Consider the following 15778-nt stretch of genomic DNA (forward strand, 5'->3'; position numbering starts at 1 on the left):
AGCAGTCTCCATCGCAGCCCACAGCTCATTTCTTGGCAGTGAGCAAGGTGCTGTGCCGCAGTAACATGCATGGTGGTGCATGTATCTTTTGACATTAGTTCTAGCGGCTGGGGGTGAGAGGGGGAGGCAGGGGGAATTAGCACAGTTCCAACGGCCTTGACTCCTTCCTCTAACTAGGTTATGTGGGAGTGGCAGCAACAGCGAGGCTAAATTTTTGTCTGGGATGCCAAGTGAAGAGGCTTCAGCAAACCGCAGTCGGGACGCTTTCTAGAGTTGGAAGACAAGCTTTCAGTGCATATCACCGAAATATGTGATCGATAAATTTTTGTTGCGGAGAGCGTCTACAAGTATGCTTCTCTCTTTTTTTTCTGGACATGCGATTTGGGAGTGGGGATCGACTTGCATTCGAATCAACTTACAATCGCGTAAACATGGTAAGCTTCTCCCATTGGGTTGTGGGTCATGCACAGGTACTGGTCCCAGAGCTTGAGCGCTACCTGGACCGTATTTCCTCGAAAAGCGTGTGCCACTCTCTGCAGGTGTTTCTGTGTCTCAGTGCGTGTCTGGTTTGTATCTATGAGCGCCAGGAAGAAGTGCCCCGTGTTTTTGCCAGACATATGCTTAGCGGCAACATTCGGAGAAAAAAAAAATCCATGTGCCTATGAATGCAATAAAGGCAGCTCAGGCCACTGACAAAATAAGCAGTAAAAGAACAGTGAGCAGAAGAGAAGAAAAAAAAAAGCACTGGACAGGACAAAGCACGCGACCGCACTGTGTGGGTAGGTCTGCTGTGTTTTATTGCTCTTTATAACTAGCGAGTCTAAAACAGTATCAAGACCACCAAGATGATGCTGTGTCCACACAAAGCTTTGGCTTTCACAAAGAATCAACTCACATTGCATTAATGGAAATACAGTACTTCCACTATGGCATTGAAAACATAATAATATAAAATGAGATTATAGAAGATAAAAAAATATGCAAAGACAAGACAAGAAGTGGATGGAAGGTAATTCTGACATGTATGTTTAGTAAGCAGCCAGTTATTTACCAGACAGCCTCCTCAGAACCATGTCATCACCAACAACTGATATATAACAAAGACAATAATATGGTAAGGATTTCTGCTGGTCCGAGCGGCTTCCCTACTGCACGCACTATTGTCGTTATGGTACCTGCAGCTGTAAAAATGTAGTTTCTTATATAAAAAATTATTACCAAAAAATGACTTGCTGCATAGCTGACCAAACATAATGCCTCTATAGCACATGGTCAATTCAATGGGTTTCGGAGCTTATTTCTCTCTCTCCATTAAAGAAAGGGGGCCATGGTACCTTCGCGCAGTCTTTGCTTAGGCTTGAAGGTGGCCTTGCTTTACTATGGAGACGAAGCATAGAAACCCATTCCTTGAGATCCATCCTCTACATCCCACTTTCCTCCTACTGCAGACTCAATACATGTATAAATCTTCCTATTTCTTCAGTTTTTTTTTTTTTTTTTTTTTTTTTCTTACAAAAGCTAATCTTGCATTTCCCCTGCATGCATCTATCTACCTTCCGTGATTGCTGCCCGCAAAATCAGCCCTTGCACTGCAATGCTGGTGGTTATTGCAATCAAGTGAAAGTGGTATTGTAAAATGATGTTTTTTCTTTCACATTGGCATACCAAAGTACACAAACAGCACAAACCTCATGCAGATCTAACCATAAACAGAGCAGCTTAAGGAGGCATCTTCACCCAGTGGCATTTGCTGTTAAGTTGCTTTGATACATTAGCAGTCACCAAACAAATTTATAAGGCTTACAAGACTTGCATATCCTCGATGATCAGTACAGTTTTAACAGAATCCATTATGCTCGAGGCCTCCACACTGCCCTACAGCGCTCTGCCCTAAACAGAAGCCCATTCCGTGGGCAGGGGTAACTTGGTGCACCCAACAAAAATGCGCAGCGTGCTTACCTTGTCAGTGACGAGGATGTCCTCAATGCCAAGCGTGAATCCCGCAAAGATCTGCAGGTAGTGGGTGAAGAGCCGGGCAAAAGCGCTCAGCACCAGACTGGATGTGGCACCCCCGTACAGCTGGGGAGAAGAAGAGAGAGCTGGGGATCAGAAATACTATGCAGCCACACTCAGGTGGACTCTTCTTTCAAAAGGTTAGCACCAAAACATTGGCTACAAAAGTTGCCCCGACGGAGGGCTCCAGATGTGGCTTTCAGCACAAACCACTACATTTGTTGACGCACCTGAATGAACTTTCTCAGCCCTATACACACAATGACTGGTATTTTGGGCACTGTATGAAAACCGAAAAATGTCCAAAAATTCAAATTTCACTGGAAAAATCAGTTTGCACCACCTTCCAATTGACAGTATGGTAGAGAACAGGCTCAGCACATTCTTTACACAGACAGCAGACGGCGACCTCTTCCATGATCATGGCATTTGGTGGCTGTACTGCTGTTGGCCCATCGCAGATGAAATTAACTCTGAGGTCTAATCTTTATATATGGCGCTGATCAGACCTGATGGCTAATTTCAGAGGCCTTTCACATCCCTGGATACGGTGACCATGCGTCAGACAGCCATCGGTGGCTCTTTTACAATAGGAAAGGCCTTTCTTAACCAGTGACGGATTCAGATAGCTCCCGAGAAGTTGATCTCATGATCATGATAGTGCCGCAATCGATTGTTGTGTCGTTGCTTACTCTGCCCCTTTACACTGCTGCTTTTTTCTCAATAACTTATATGCTGTTATATAGTGGGAACTTGGAATGCATTGCAGTTGTTTGCAATGCTGACCAAAAAGTTATGACTACTGAAGCATGCATTGACATGTGTGTCCCTTCCCTCAGTTGCTCCGCTAGGCAACACAACAATCTGGTAACGAGGACATACAAGGATGCCTTCCATCATATTTTCATAGCGCATGCCTTTCCTTCGAGCACTCCAGCTATGCCTTTATGGATATGGCTCTCTGAGAATTTCCTTCTCGCATCTTGAGCAACAGCCTGCACACTACTGCCGAGCCCTTCACTGCTTAGGCCTGGAACTGATTTTCAGTGCTGTCCCACAGTCATGAAATTCACTAGAGATCTCCGAAAATGCTTCAGCCACACAAGACCATGCCAAGGAATCCAAGCAAGGCACTGTGCCAGAACATGCAACATCCAGCCTGGAAGGCATCACGTCCACAAGCACTGCAAAGAATCACTTGCACCATGGTAAATTTATTTGGTGAAGGTGGGCAATGGTTGCCTCCTTTTGCAATGACAAGAACTCAACAGTGACTATATTTTTGTACTTCCATATTGTGTGCACATGTGAGGAGTGCAAAAAGGAACTACTTCAAAATGGCCTCCCTGGCATCCCTCACAGTGACAGTGAAGGTGGCTGTGTCAGTGCGAAGGGGCTCTGCTGCACAACGCACAAATGGCTATGGGTTAACGGATGGTTTGGGCTCAAGGAAAATGCGCAGCACCGACTATCACCACTCAAAATTACATGCAGCAGAGTTCAATTGTGCAGCCGATAGCTGCCATCACTGTGAGCTAGTGCAAAGGACATAAAAGCTAAACTGGAACTAAGTAGCTGGCCTGGTCTCCGAGAGGAGGCAGCCCATTGTCACACCTGCTGTTGCACACAGCTCAGAAGTGTGCGGTCAGTTGAATTTGCGACATTAAAAGCATTGAAAAAGAGATGGGAAATGAAAGACGGCAGCATAGCCACAGGAGACTGGGCAAAAGATCAAACACCCAGCAGCAATGGCATGGTGGTGACAGCAGCTCAGCTGCATACCTGGCATGAGTTGGAGACATTGCTGTGCTAAGTGACCTCTCTCTTCCACCCTGTTGCCTTTCAAATAAAGTCGACACATCCGTTGCGTGTGTTTTTACCGTGCAGTTTCCTTTTTTTTTGTTCCCAATCCCCGGCTGTGCTTGCCTAGAAAAGCCAAGGTCACAATCGCGTTATAATAGCAACTTTTTTTCTTTCATTCCTTTTTGTGAAGACTCATGTGCCAGGAATGCACCCTTGATTCCGTAAGCACTTTTGATTCCAATTCATTCCACTGCTCTTAGTGCTCTCCTGTGCACTCTCATCCTTGTTGAGCTGCACTAATAATCTGCACAAATCATGCCACACCTAATGCAATAGACTGCCTCTTAGATTCAATACAACAGTCGTCCAGGGTTGGAATAACTGCAAGAAAAGCACCTATTGGACTAGGAATAAAATGAGCTCGAGACCTAAATAGTCAAACCAGCTCACATTACGCTATGTGAAAATGCTACAGGGTCTAATCTTATTTCACTGTCATTTTTCTCACTGTATCTCATCCAACAATGGTTATATTGTTTTGTGTTTCTTTTTTTTAAGGCAAAGCCTTATTTGGCTATGCGAAAATGTGTTCTCAAAAAAGTGGAAGCAAAATATGGAAGCAAAATGTAACGTACGATATGATGTCGCATTAAGACGAGACAGGCAGCCAAGAATGTGCATGCATTGACAAGTGGTATATAAATGGCGTGTCATGCCTAGTAATGTCATATCAGTCACTACAGTTTGCAATGAGTCATAGTTGCTTGTCATAAGTCAGTCAGGTCAGATATCCAATGTGCATGACTATGAACTTTTCAGTCATGACACTCAAAAGTCTAGAAAAAAGATGAGTCAGGAAATTCAAAAGTGCAAGTCATTACATTTAAAAGTATTGAGTCATGACACAAAATTGCTGAATCATGACACTCAAAAATGGCAAGTCATGACATCGGGAGCTACTAAAAAGCAGCCAACACATATGCTTTCACATTTCTCCAATGCAGATTTGTGCAGTTCTCTCAAAGTTTTTTCCGATTTTTGCTTTGCACTCTGCTCCAACACTTTGCGAGTGTCAAGCAGGCTCTTGGGGCACTCATATTGTTACGCGATGAGGAAAACGAAGTGTTTCCTTCTCTTGCATCGCAGAAGGGACAAGGTGATGACGAAGAAGCGGGACTGGTTCCGTGTTGCTGCTTACTGCTATGCCACTTGAGGCTGTTGTAAATACACTGTAAATACATCGAGTTTCCACGTAACATCCCGGCGTCAGCCGGCGCACGACGGAACTCCACAGCGGCCGCCTGCTTTCCTGCCCAACGGTGCCTCAAAATACCGTCCCCACACCAACGGGGGCCTTGCCATCGGTCATCCTCGCCCACCCGCGCGATCCTGGCAGTTTCATTGGTACCGGCACTACGGACGTGGACGAATGGATACGAAAGTACGAACATCTGAGCACCTATAATCGCTGGGACCCGACCCTCATGCTAGCGAATGTTGTTTTTTACCTCGAGGGCACTGCGCTAGCCTGGTATAAAACTCATGATGACCAGCTTAACAGTTGGGATACTTGCAAAGAGAAGCTCCGCGAACTCTTTGCAATACCCCTTGGTCGAGAGCTTGCTGCACAGCGAACCCTCGAGACCCGCCTCCAGACAGCTACCGAATCATACCTGGCCTACATCTAGGACGTCCTCACCCTTTGCCACAAAGTAGATCCCAACATGTCGGAGTCCGCCAAAGTTGGCCATGTCGTGAAGGGCATCGCAGACGATACATTTAATCTGCTTGTGTACAAGGACTGCAACACAGTTGACGCCATCATCAAAGAATGCCGCCGTTTTGAAGACGCCAAAAGTCGTCGCATAGCCCATTCATTCGCTCGTCTTCCAAATACTGCTCCAACTTCTTCGTGTCAAGATTTGCCGTCCCAACACCAGCCAACGTCGACCCAAAATGTAACCCGTATCATCCGTCGCGAACTCGAGGCCATCGCTCCCGCTACCTTGCCGCCACATTTGACCGACGGTCACCACCCGGACGTTCCCCTAATTCAGGCCGTTGTCCGCCAAGAGCTCGCCATATTGGGACTCAACTACGTTGCTGCTGTCAGCCCGCTCCCTGTCGCCGACGTTCGCGCAGTTTACCTTGGTCGACCTTCTTATGACACCGACGTTCGCACAGCTTATCCTGGCCGGCTTGCTTATAACCCCGACGTTCGCAACCTTTACTCTGGCCGACCTGCCTATGCTGCCCGCGTCGACGTAATCCAGACGAATGGCGCACATCCGATAACTGGTCTATTTGTTTTGCTTGCTCCTGCGTCTGCCATATCGCCCGTCATTGTCGAAATCGTTAGTTCCAGCCACAAAGGTCCCGCCTTCCGCCCTCATCTATCTACGATGACCGCTCACGTCCCTTCTCACCTCGTCACGACCTTTCAAGCACAGCCGCTGATACCGAGTCTTCATGCCTCAACCGATCACCCTCGCCCCACCGTCGTCAGTCCCGTTCGCCCCAACGCCGTCGCTTTTCATATCCCAGTCCATATGGCCGCTCCCCGATGGAAAACTAGGCGCTGCAGCGTCTAGAAGTGATGCTGCAGTAGAAACCACGATCTCAAATCCTCGTCTAGCTCTTCGTACGCGCCGTAATTTGCTCACCATGCTCGTGGATGGTACAGCCGTTCAAGCCCTCATTGACACCAGTGCGCAAGTTTCTGTCATGAGCCCAGAACTCCGTTCTCGCTTGCGAAAAGTGCTGACCCCTGCCCCTATACAGGTTGCGCGTGTTGCAGACGGAGCAACGTCAAAGGTCACTGGCTTGTGCTCTGCCCGCGTAACGATTTCTGGCCGCCATACTACTGTCCTCTTCACAGTTCTGCAGCATTGTCCTCACGACATCATTTTGGCCTCGACTTTCTTTCTGACCATGCAGCCATCACAGACTGTGCCACAAGCGTAGTTGAACTTGACCTCCCCTCTCCTTTCGACCCACCCTCTCCTGTTCTGCACCGCCTTTGTAGTGTCGACTTTGTCTGCCTGCCACCTGAAGCCGCAACTTATGTTACATTTTGCTCTGTACCCTCTATTCCCGATGGACACTATATTGTTACCCCAGCCCCTGATGCTCCCCTAACCCAAAGCGTTGCCCTTGCTCGTACCGTCGTCACAATGACCGCGAACCAAACATGCCTCCCTGTTTTGAACTTTGCGTCGCAAATCCAGCCCTTCCCGCAAGGCATCTCGCTCCCCACTCTGTGCCCTGTGAATGAATGTGTTATCTCCGTTGTGGCCACCGGTTCAACGCCCTCCTCTGACTGTTCTTTATCTGAAGCTTCCAATCTCCAAGACTATGCCAAGATGATAAATCCGGACCTTTCTCCTCCACAAGCTCATGCACTCTGCAGTTTGCTGGTATCTTTCAGAGACATTTTTGATTTCGATCAAAGCCCATTGTCTCTAACCACTCTTGTGCAACATCGCATAAACACCGGCGGTGCTGCTCCTGTTCATCGCTGCCCTTATCGCGTATCCGGTGCAGGACACCAGGTGATCCAAAGCGAGGTTGATAAGATGCTCGCTCAAGACATCATCGAACCCTCGACGAGCCCGTGGGCATCCCCAGTCGTTCTGGTTAAAAAGAAAAACGGCAGCTGGCGCTTTTGAGCCGATTATCGCCATCTCAACAGTATCACTAAAAAAAGACGTCTACCCTCTTCCCAGAATCGATGATGCCTTAAATTGCCTCCATGGAGCTAAATACTTTTCTTCCATCGATTTACGGTCCGGGTATTGGCAGATCGCTGTTGACGAGCAGGACCGTTAAAAAACCGCCTTTGTCACACCAGACGGCTTGTACCACTTTAAAGTCATGCCGTTTGGTCTCTGCAATGCACCGGCGACCTTTGAGTGATGGACTCCCTTCTACGCGGATTTAAATGGACAACCTGCCTGTGCTACCTCGACGACGTCGTCATTTTCTCGCCGTGCTTTTCTTCGCACCTTGAACACCACACCAGTATTCTCAATGTACTCCGTACGGCCGGCCTTCAGCTAATTTATCGAAATGCCAGTTTGGTACCAGCCAACTCACCATTCTTGGACACATGGTTGATGCCTCCGGAGTGCGACCTGATCCGCCAAAAATTCACGCCATCAAAGACTTTCCACGTCCCCAGTCTTGATCTGCGCAGCTTTGTCAGCCTCTGCTCTTACTTTCGCCGCTTTATCAAAGATTTTGCCGTATCGCTCGTCCTCTCACCGACCTACTTAAGAAAGACACCGCTTTCATGTGGGGCCCTGACCAGCACAGTGCGTTTTCAACGCTTATAAGCTTACTGACGTCTCCCCCTATCTTGGCTCAATTCAATCCCTCAGCTTCCACTGAAGTTCGAACAGACGCCTGCGGATATGGGATCGGTGCAGTGCTGGCTCAACGCCAACATGGCAATGACCGCGTCATCGCATATGCTAGCCGCCTTCTCTCCAACGCCGAACGCAATTATATGATTACTGAGCGCGAGTGTCTCGCCCTTGTATGGGCGGTCGCTAAATTCCGACCTTACTTATTCGGCTGTCCATTCTCAGTTGTAACCAACCATCATGAACTTTGTTGGTTGTCATCTCTGAGAGATCCCTCCGGCCGTCTTGGTCGTTGGGCTTTGCGCCTTCAAGAATAGTCCTACAACGTCGTCTACAAGTCGGGGCGCCTTCATCAAGATGCTGACTGTTTGTCTCGCTATCCTGTAAAGCCCCCTGATCTCAGTGACACAGAGGCAATTCCCTGCGTCTTCGCCCTCTCCAATCTCGCCAACATAGCAGGCGAGCAGCGCAATGACCAATCTTTAAGATCCATCATTGAAGGCCTGACATCTGGAAGAACAGATTCTTCTCTGCAACGTTTTGTTGTACAGGATGGAGTGCTCTACCGCCGTAACTTTCATAATGACGGTCCTCCCCTCCTCTTGGTGGTTCCCAAAAAGCTCTGCTGCTCTGTTATTGTTGTACAGGATGGAGTGCTCTACCGCCGTAACTTTCATAATGACGGTCCTCCCCTCCTCTTGGTGGTTCCCAAAAAGCTCTGCTGCTCTGTTATTGAAGAACACCACGACCTGCCCACCTCTTGTGCTGTTGAAAATGGGTGTTCGCTATGGTCAGGTTATTTTCTTGACAAAACTCTACTAGCCTCTGCCCAGCTTCATTTGCCTCACCGAGACCGAACTTGCCTGTAATTCAGGATATTTCTTCACTCTCCAACTTAGCATTCCAGTCTCCAATGAGAAAAAGGACGTCTGATGAGGGAGTGCGGTCTGAAAGGCATTGCAGGTCAGCATAAAATCTCTCAACATCAGCTTCTTCAGCAGTAGTGGTTGGTGCATAGACTTGGATAACTGTTATGTTGAAAGGCTGACCTTGGTTCAGAAGTGAAATCATTCGGTGGTTTTTGGGGTTGTACCCTAGCACTGCTTTGCCCATTCTTCTGTTTACTATGAGAGCGACCCCATTCCTTTTCCTGGATTCGCGCCCACAATAAAAGACATAATGGTAGCCGGAATTAAATTCTCCCATTCCAGTCCACTTGAGCTCGCTGATACCCAAGATATCAATGTTCAATCTGTCCATTTCTCGCTTGACGACATTCAGTTTACCTTGCGTCATAGATCTTACATTTCATGCTGCTATGTGATATTCCTCCTTGCAACATCGGACTTTCCGGTCGCTTCCCAACACATCCACAACTGAGCGTCCTTTTGGCTTTAGCCCAGCCGCTTTATTCGTCCTGGAGCTACTAGGAATCGCCCTTTGTTCATCCCCAGTAACATGTGGGACGATTTCCAACTTGGCGGGCTCATCTTCCAGCGCCATATCATTAATGCTATTGTGACTGGTCATAGGGTTTTCTTGGCAGGAAATACTGGAGTGGGTTGCCATTATCTTCTCCAGTGAATCACATTTTGTCAGAACTCTCTGCCGTGACCTGCGTATCTTGGGTGGCCCTACACAGCAGAGCTCACGACTTCATCGAGTCTCGCAAGCCCCTCCGCCACGACAAGGCAGTGATCCATGAAGGCAAGAGGCGCCTGTACACATGGACTTCACCGGACAGTCTGTACAGGAATCACATTGATTATATTCTTTGCCGGCAGAGATGGAGAAGTGCTATACAAGCAGTAAAAACAAGGCCTGGGGCCGATTGTGGCACCAATCATCAGCTTCTTGTTGCCAAATTTAAGCTTCTATTGAGGAAAACGCAGAAAACTAGAAGGCCTTTGAGGTATGGTCTGGATCATATTCCATCAGAATATGCTGTTGAAGTGAGGAATCGATTTCAAGAATTAAATCTAGAAGACCGAGAGCCTGAAGAGATGTGGACTGATGTGCGTGATATAATACAAGAAGTTGCTACTAAGGTAGTTCCAAAGCAAAAGAAACGCAAGAAAGCCAACTGGTTATCTGAAGAGGCTTTGCAAATAGCTGAGGAAAGGAGGATGGCAAAAGTTATGGGGGAAAAAGAAAGATACAAGGCTATCAATGCGGATTTTCAGAAAATCGCAAGCAGAGATAAGAATGCCTCCCTGAACATACAGTGCCAAGCATTTGAGGACAACAGCCTATTGAGGAACACAAGAGCTCTGTATAAGACAATCAAAGATATCAAAGGAAGCTTCTGTGCTAAGCTGGGCGTGATAAAGGACAAACGAGGCAGGGACCTCACGGAAGCCTCAGAGATAAAGAAGAGGTGGCAGGAATACACAGAAGAACTGTACAAGAAGGACCTGGATGTGCAAACCCAACATAAGATGGCTGTGATTACTGATCTCGAGCCGGGCATCCTGAAAAGAGAAGTTGAATGGGCCTTAGCCAGCCTTGCTAAGAACAAAGCTAGCGAAATTAATGGCATTCCAGCTGAGTTGCTTCAAAACCTCATCCATGACGATGCTGTTAACGTACTGTATACATTATGCCAGCAAATTTGGACAACCCTGCAGTGGCCACAGGATTGGAGGAGGTCAGTTTACATCCCTATTCCAAAGAAAGGCAGTGCCAACGATTGTTCCAACTACCGCATGATCGCGCTTGATTCGCATGCTAGCATCATCATCATCAGCAGCAGCAGCAGCCTGATTATACCCACTGCAGGGCGAAGGCCTCTCCCATATTTCTCTACTTAACCCAGTTCTGTGCTACCTGCATCCACTTTACTCCTGCGAACTTCTTAATCTCATCCGCCCACCTAACTTTCTGCCACCCCCTGCTACACTTTCCTTCCCCTAGAATACAGTTTGCTACCCTCAGCGACCATCGGTTATCCTCTCTTCGTACTACATGTCCTGCCCATGTCCATTTCTTCTTCTTAATTTCCACTAGAATGTCGGTAACTTGAGTTATTTCTCTGACCCACTCTGCACTCTTTCTATCTCTTAATGTTACCCCTACCATTTTTCGTTCCATAGCCCTCTGGGTTGTCCTCAACTTAAGGTGGCGGTCCCACTCCAGCGGGGAAGAGACGACATTGGTGATATTCATACCCCCTCTGCGCCTCACTCGTTTAGTTTATAAATGTAACTTTAATATATTTGTAAAGTTTATTTCCTCTCCTTTCTAGTGGTGCATTTGGTTTATAAATGGCTGCAACGACGTTTAAGCTGTAAAGGAAAACGCAAAGGTAAGAAACGGCTTTTTAGCTCTACTTGTCTTGGGAAAAGCAAAATTGTGCAACATCTTTTGCACCCAGAAAAAAAACGTTCGAGGGGTTTTCAGACTAGATGTTAATGAACAAAGTTAAGCATTTTTATTACTGTGTATCGCATAGTTTATTAGCCACGTGCCTGTGAAAAGTGTATAAAATAGGTAATTATACATACAATAACTTTCCAGATATGCATTCTGCTGCGGAGATTTTTTGCCCAGTTGGAGGACGTACATAGTTCGCTTTTTCCTGAAAATATCATTTGTCTGCTTCATTTAGTGTAAAAGTTATTTGTGATCAAACTTAGAGTTTTTTGTAAAATGGCTAAAAGTATATGCTAAACTGTTCAAGTAATAAGCTTTTATCTGTGCTGAAATTTCCCGTGGAAAAACTTTACACCTTGCTGTCAGAGGATAAGCATCGGTTTTGTTCTACGACTCTCGAGGAATGTGCACTGTCAGGGTGATTTCAGCTAATTTTTTCGTGGTTCACTTGAAGCGCGCGAGCTCTTCATGGAGTATTTTAAGCATGTTTGAAATGCTCCATGGCTTGTTTGTTTCTGGCGAATATAATTTGAAGGTTCGGGCTTTCGTTCCTTTATTCAACCGCTAACAATTATCAACTACAAAGTGTACAAAAAGCGAATAATAGTGGAATAACAGAGCCACGTATAATAAATGTAGTAGGTAGCCCCATCTATGAAATTTTATGTACACTAAAATATTGCAGTTCAGAAAAATTACGAGGATGGCGCCACAAACACCCTGAATCGAGGGATATTTATGAGAGGGTATCGTGCTTCTACGTTTTCCCTCTGCTCTTTCCTTTCCATCGGGCGAGAGAGGTTGACACTGGCGAGTCGGGTCGAGTGGTCGGGTCGAACTGAGGTGCAGGTGCTTCGCGCATGCGCAGTAGCGCTACTTGAAAATGGTCCCTTGACAAATGTACACTTGCTTGCTTTGAGATTTATTTATCGCCTCGAATTAAGTGTGTCATACTGTTTGTGTGCCGAAACGTTGCCAGCTAAGGCTCTCGCGCGTGCAGCTGAGGTGCGCCCCGGCTACAATGAACACTGTACCCTGGCGAACGAAACGTGCTTCTTATCCAGTACAAGTAGTGGCCTTCGTTATCGTTTCTAGCTTTTTTAGTAACACACATGATATATGCTTGTGTTTGGCAAAAGCAGGCATCTTTCTGCTCATGGGGCTGCCTCGCTCGAGAAGCGAATAGCCGCTAACATGGGGAAAGTCAAGAGTTTGACGGAAGCCCGTCTGGTCGGGATGGGACATGACGAAAAATAAAAGACACCGACCGAAAGATGGAATGACGTTTCGGCTCCAAGGCTCCAAGGAATGACGTTTCGGCTCCAAGTGAACAAGGCTCCCGTGTGGGAGCCGAAACGTCATTCCATCTTTCTTCTTTTGGTCGGTGTCGTTTATTTTTCGTCATAACATGGGGAAACCGATGAACAAAGGAGGCCTCTTTCCTTCCTCAGAAACGAGTAAGCGGAATGAGCAATTCAAAGAACAGTGCTGTCATAATTTCAACCGAGTAGCTAGAGATACATCCAGACAACGCGAAATCTCTGCATTCTTATTATCGAGTCAGTCTTACACTCGTTAGAGGGTCGGTATCATACAAACCCTCAAAGGAAAAATAAAACTTGATGCCATGGAAATTATCAAATGAGGATAAGAGGTTACGTGCCACATAAATTTATTGCATGATATGAAGATTTTACGAGTTCAGAACAAAGGTAGAAACGGTAAAAGAAATACTAAAATTCTGCTTCGCTCTGCACACATGATAAAGAATGCATCGGCTGCTAAAGCGTAGTTTATTCCCAACTGCATTGCTGTTTGTTTATTTTCCATATCTTAGGCAAGACAGGAAAAACAAATGTTACAAAAGTGTGAATAAATTTGACTTTGCCGCCGCAGCCGAGGGACGAAAAAAAATGGTTGGCAGGGTCGTAGTTGCTTGTAGTCTTGGATAAAGCCCCTCTTGGGGCGCCCCTCGCGCCGCGCTTTTATCGCAAACAACGGCACGGCGCTGGACAAAGAAGAATTTGGCACTAAGCGTTTCAGTGCAAGTAGCGAAAAAAAAAAAGCAGTTCGAACCCGAACGCTGTCGGAGCTGGTTATTCCTCGTCTTAGCTCCGCCACAAAGCTATCTTCAGATGTTCATGGTGTTAGCACATATTGTGAGGGTGTGGAATTTAGACTTTTTTTTTTTTCAGTGGCAAGAAGAAAAAATATCTTCCCCTTTCTACGATAAAATGAATAGTAGGGCTCGGAACTATAACACTGCATAAATTAATATAATATAATTTCAAAGAGCGTCTCCCTAGGAGAAATTGCACGCATACTTGCACTCTCTGCCACTTTACTGGTACAGATAAAATGTTTCGAAAGTCTGCCAAGTGCAACTTGAAAACCTGAACATGCACAAGCATGCCTCTTCAACCTTCCCACTGAAGTTCCTATATAGCGCAAGCAGTGCAGGTTCCAAAGAAAAGGAGAAAAAATGATGTAGTGGGCGGCCGAAGATAATCACCAGCGTTTCAGTCATGTTTCTTTTTTTTTTTTTTTTCGAATGTTGTGTTCCGGTGATGATAGTAAAGGTAACGTGCCGCAGTAGCTGCCGGGGACTTTTTCGGTGAATGGGCAAGTAGAAAACAGACATGTGAAGCTTCTTCAATACAAAAATGTAATGTTGAATCGGGTTTTGTCACTGCGTTTCCGTCATTCCTTTCACTAAAAATCGAAAAGAAAAAAAAAACAAACGATGAGGCTCAACGCTGCTGAACCGAATGTCGAGCTTTAGCTCAAATGAGAGAAACCACTGTAATAAAGAGTTCGACGAAATGCAGTCTGATCAGGTGGTGGCATAAAAAAATATACAGGGTCACTGACCAAGTCAAAGTTTCATGAAAACGTACTAACGTTTCGGAAGCCCTACAGCTTCGTTGTGCACAATGGATAAATCAGACAAAAAGCGTTCGTTTATATCTTCTTCAAATACTTTGACTTGATCAGTGGCCCTATATATATATATATATATATATATATATATATATATATATATATATATATATATATATATGCACACACACGCACACGCTCACACACACACACACACACACACGTGCGCGCGCGCGCGCTCGAGCGAATAAATAAAATAAGGACTCTGTGGAGCCTCCAATTGGGAGTGGGGAAGTGGCCACCATAAGAGCCTACAAAACTGTCCCCGTTAGGTCCTTTCTTCTGGCAACCTTCCTTTACAACCCCCTCTCCCCTTCCCCCATTTCCCACATAGTTTAGTGTGAATGCACCTCCTCAGTGCCGAAGAGAACATGAATACATGCCGGCCTCCTGCGCGATACACAGCCTCTTGGTGGATTTCACATCTATTTCGCAATATCGATTCATCTCAAAAGGAAAAAATGGGCAATCATTCACTTATTTGCACATTGTAACTTACCAGCTCTAGTTTCCAAGATTGGACAAGCAGGAACAAAAAATAAACAAGGGCGACTGTTGAGTGAAGTTCAGCTAATTATAGCTACATTATCATATTTGTAATCACGTTTGATAAAGCAAATTTCTATATCTATGGCATCAACAATAGGGAGGTTTAGAATATGGTACCCCTACCGCTTAGGGGGACAGGGTAATAGCGCGGGTGACAGTAGAAGCACAATTCTCTATTATAGTGCGCACGCTCCGCTATTACTCTATTCCACTTACGGAATGGGTCGCCGTATTCTAAAGCTCGCTAATGATCACTCGATTGCACAGCCCTAAAGACGAGGATCACAAGAACACAAGACAGGCGCCGACTTCAACTAAGGTTCATTGACGAAGTCTGCAGAAATAATGCCATTCGCTTTTCCTTTTCACTCGTACTAAGATTGCACTGTGCAATCATGTTGACACCCTGTTTTATTTGTGTTCAGTCAAGCTAGCCTACTGCAGTCCAGTCCAACCCCCTCACGCTCGGCAGGTAGAAGCAATCGGGTTCCTGGCTCTACAGCAGAAACTATACTTCGTCTCACAAGATATCTGCAGCACTGCGAAAGGCAGAGGAGCCCTTTCAATTGTGCTCCTAAGTGCCTCTAGCCTATGGGCACTACTAGCCTATGGGCACTATAATAGAGAATTGTGCTCCTACTGTCATCCCCGCCAATTTGGGGGGGGGGGGGGGGGGGGCGAGAGGCGCTTAGGAGCACAATTGCCTATTGTACGCCTGATCCTGGTTGGACCAGCTG

At 46.3% G+C, this 15778-nt stretch overlaps 1 protein-coding gene across 1 annotated transcript in view; it reads right to left on the reverse strand.

The window, feature by feature from the left end:
• The window catches only part of Polr1A (RNA polymerase I subunit RpI1), a 234120-nt gene that overhangs the window by 111565 nt on the left and 106777 nt on the right, over positions 1-15778 (reverse strand). The window contains exon 13 of the mRNA XM_084576213.1: positions 1960-2079. Within this exon, the coding sequence (XP_084432339.1) occupies positions 1960-2079 (120 nt within the window). The remainder of the gene's footprint in view (positions 1-1959; positions 2080-15778) is intronic.

This window comes from Amblyomma maculatum, chromosome 8 (genome assembly GCF_055883805.1).
Source record: "Amblyomma maculatum isolate TAMU_Amacu chromosome 8, ASM5588380v1, whole genome shotgun sequence".
NCBI classification, from domain to species: Eukaryota; Metazoa; Arthropoda; class Arachnida; order Ixodida; family Ixodidae; genus Amblyomma; species Amblyomma maculatum.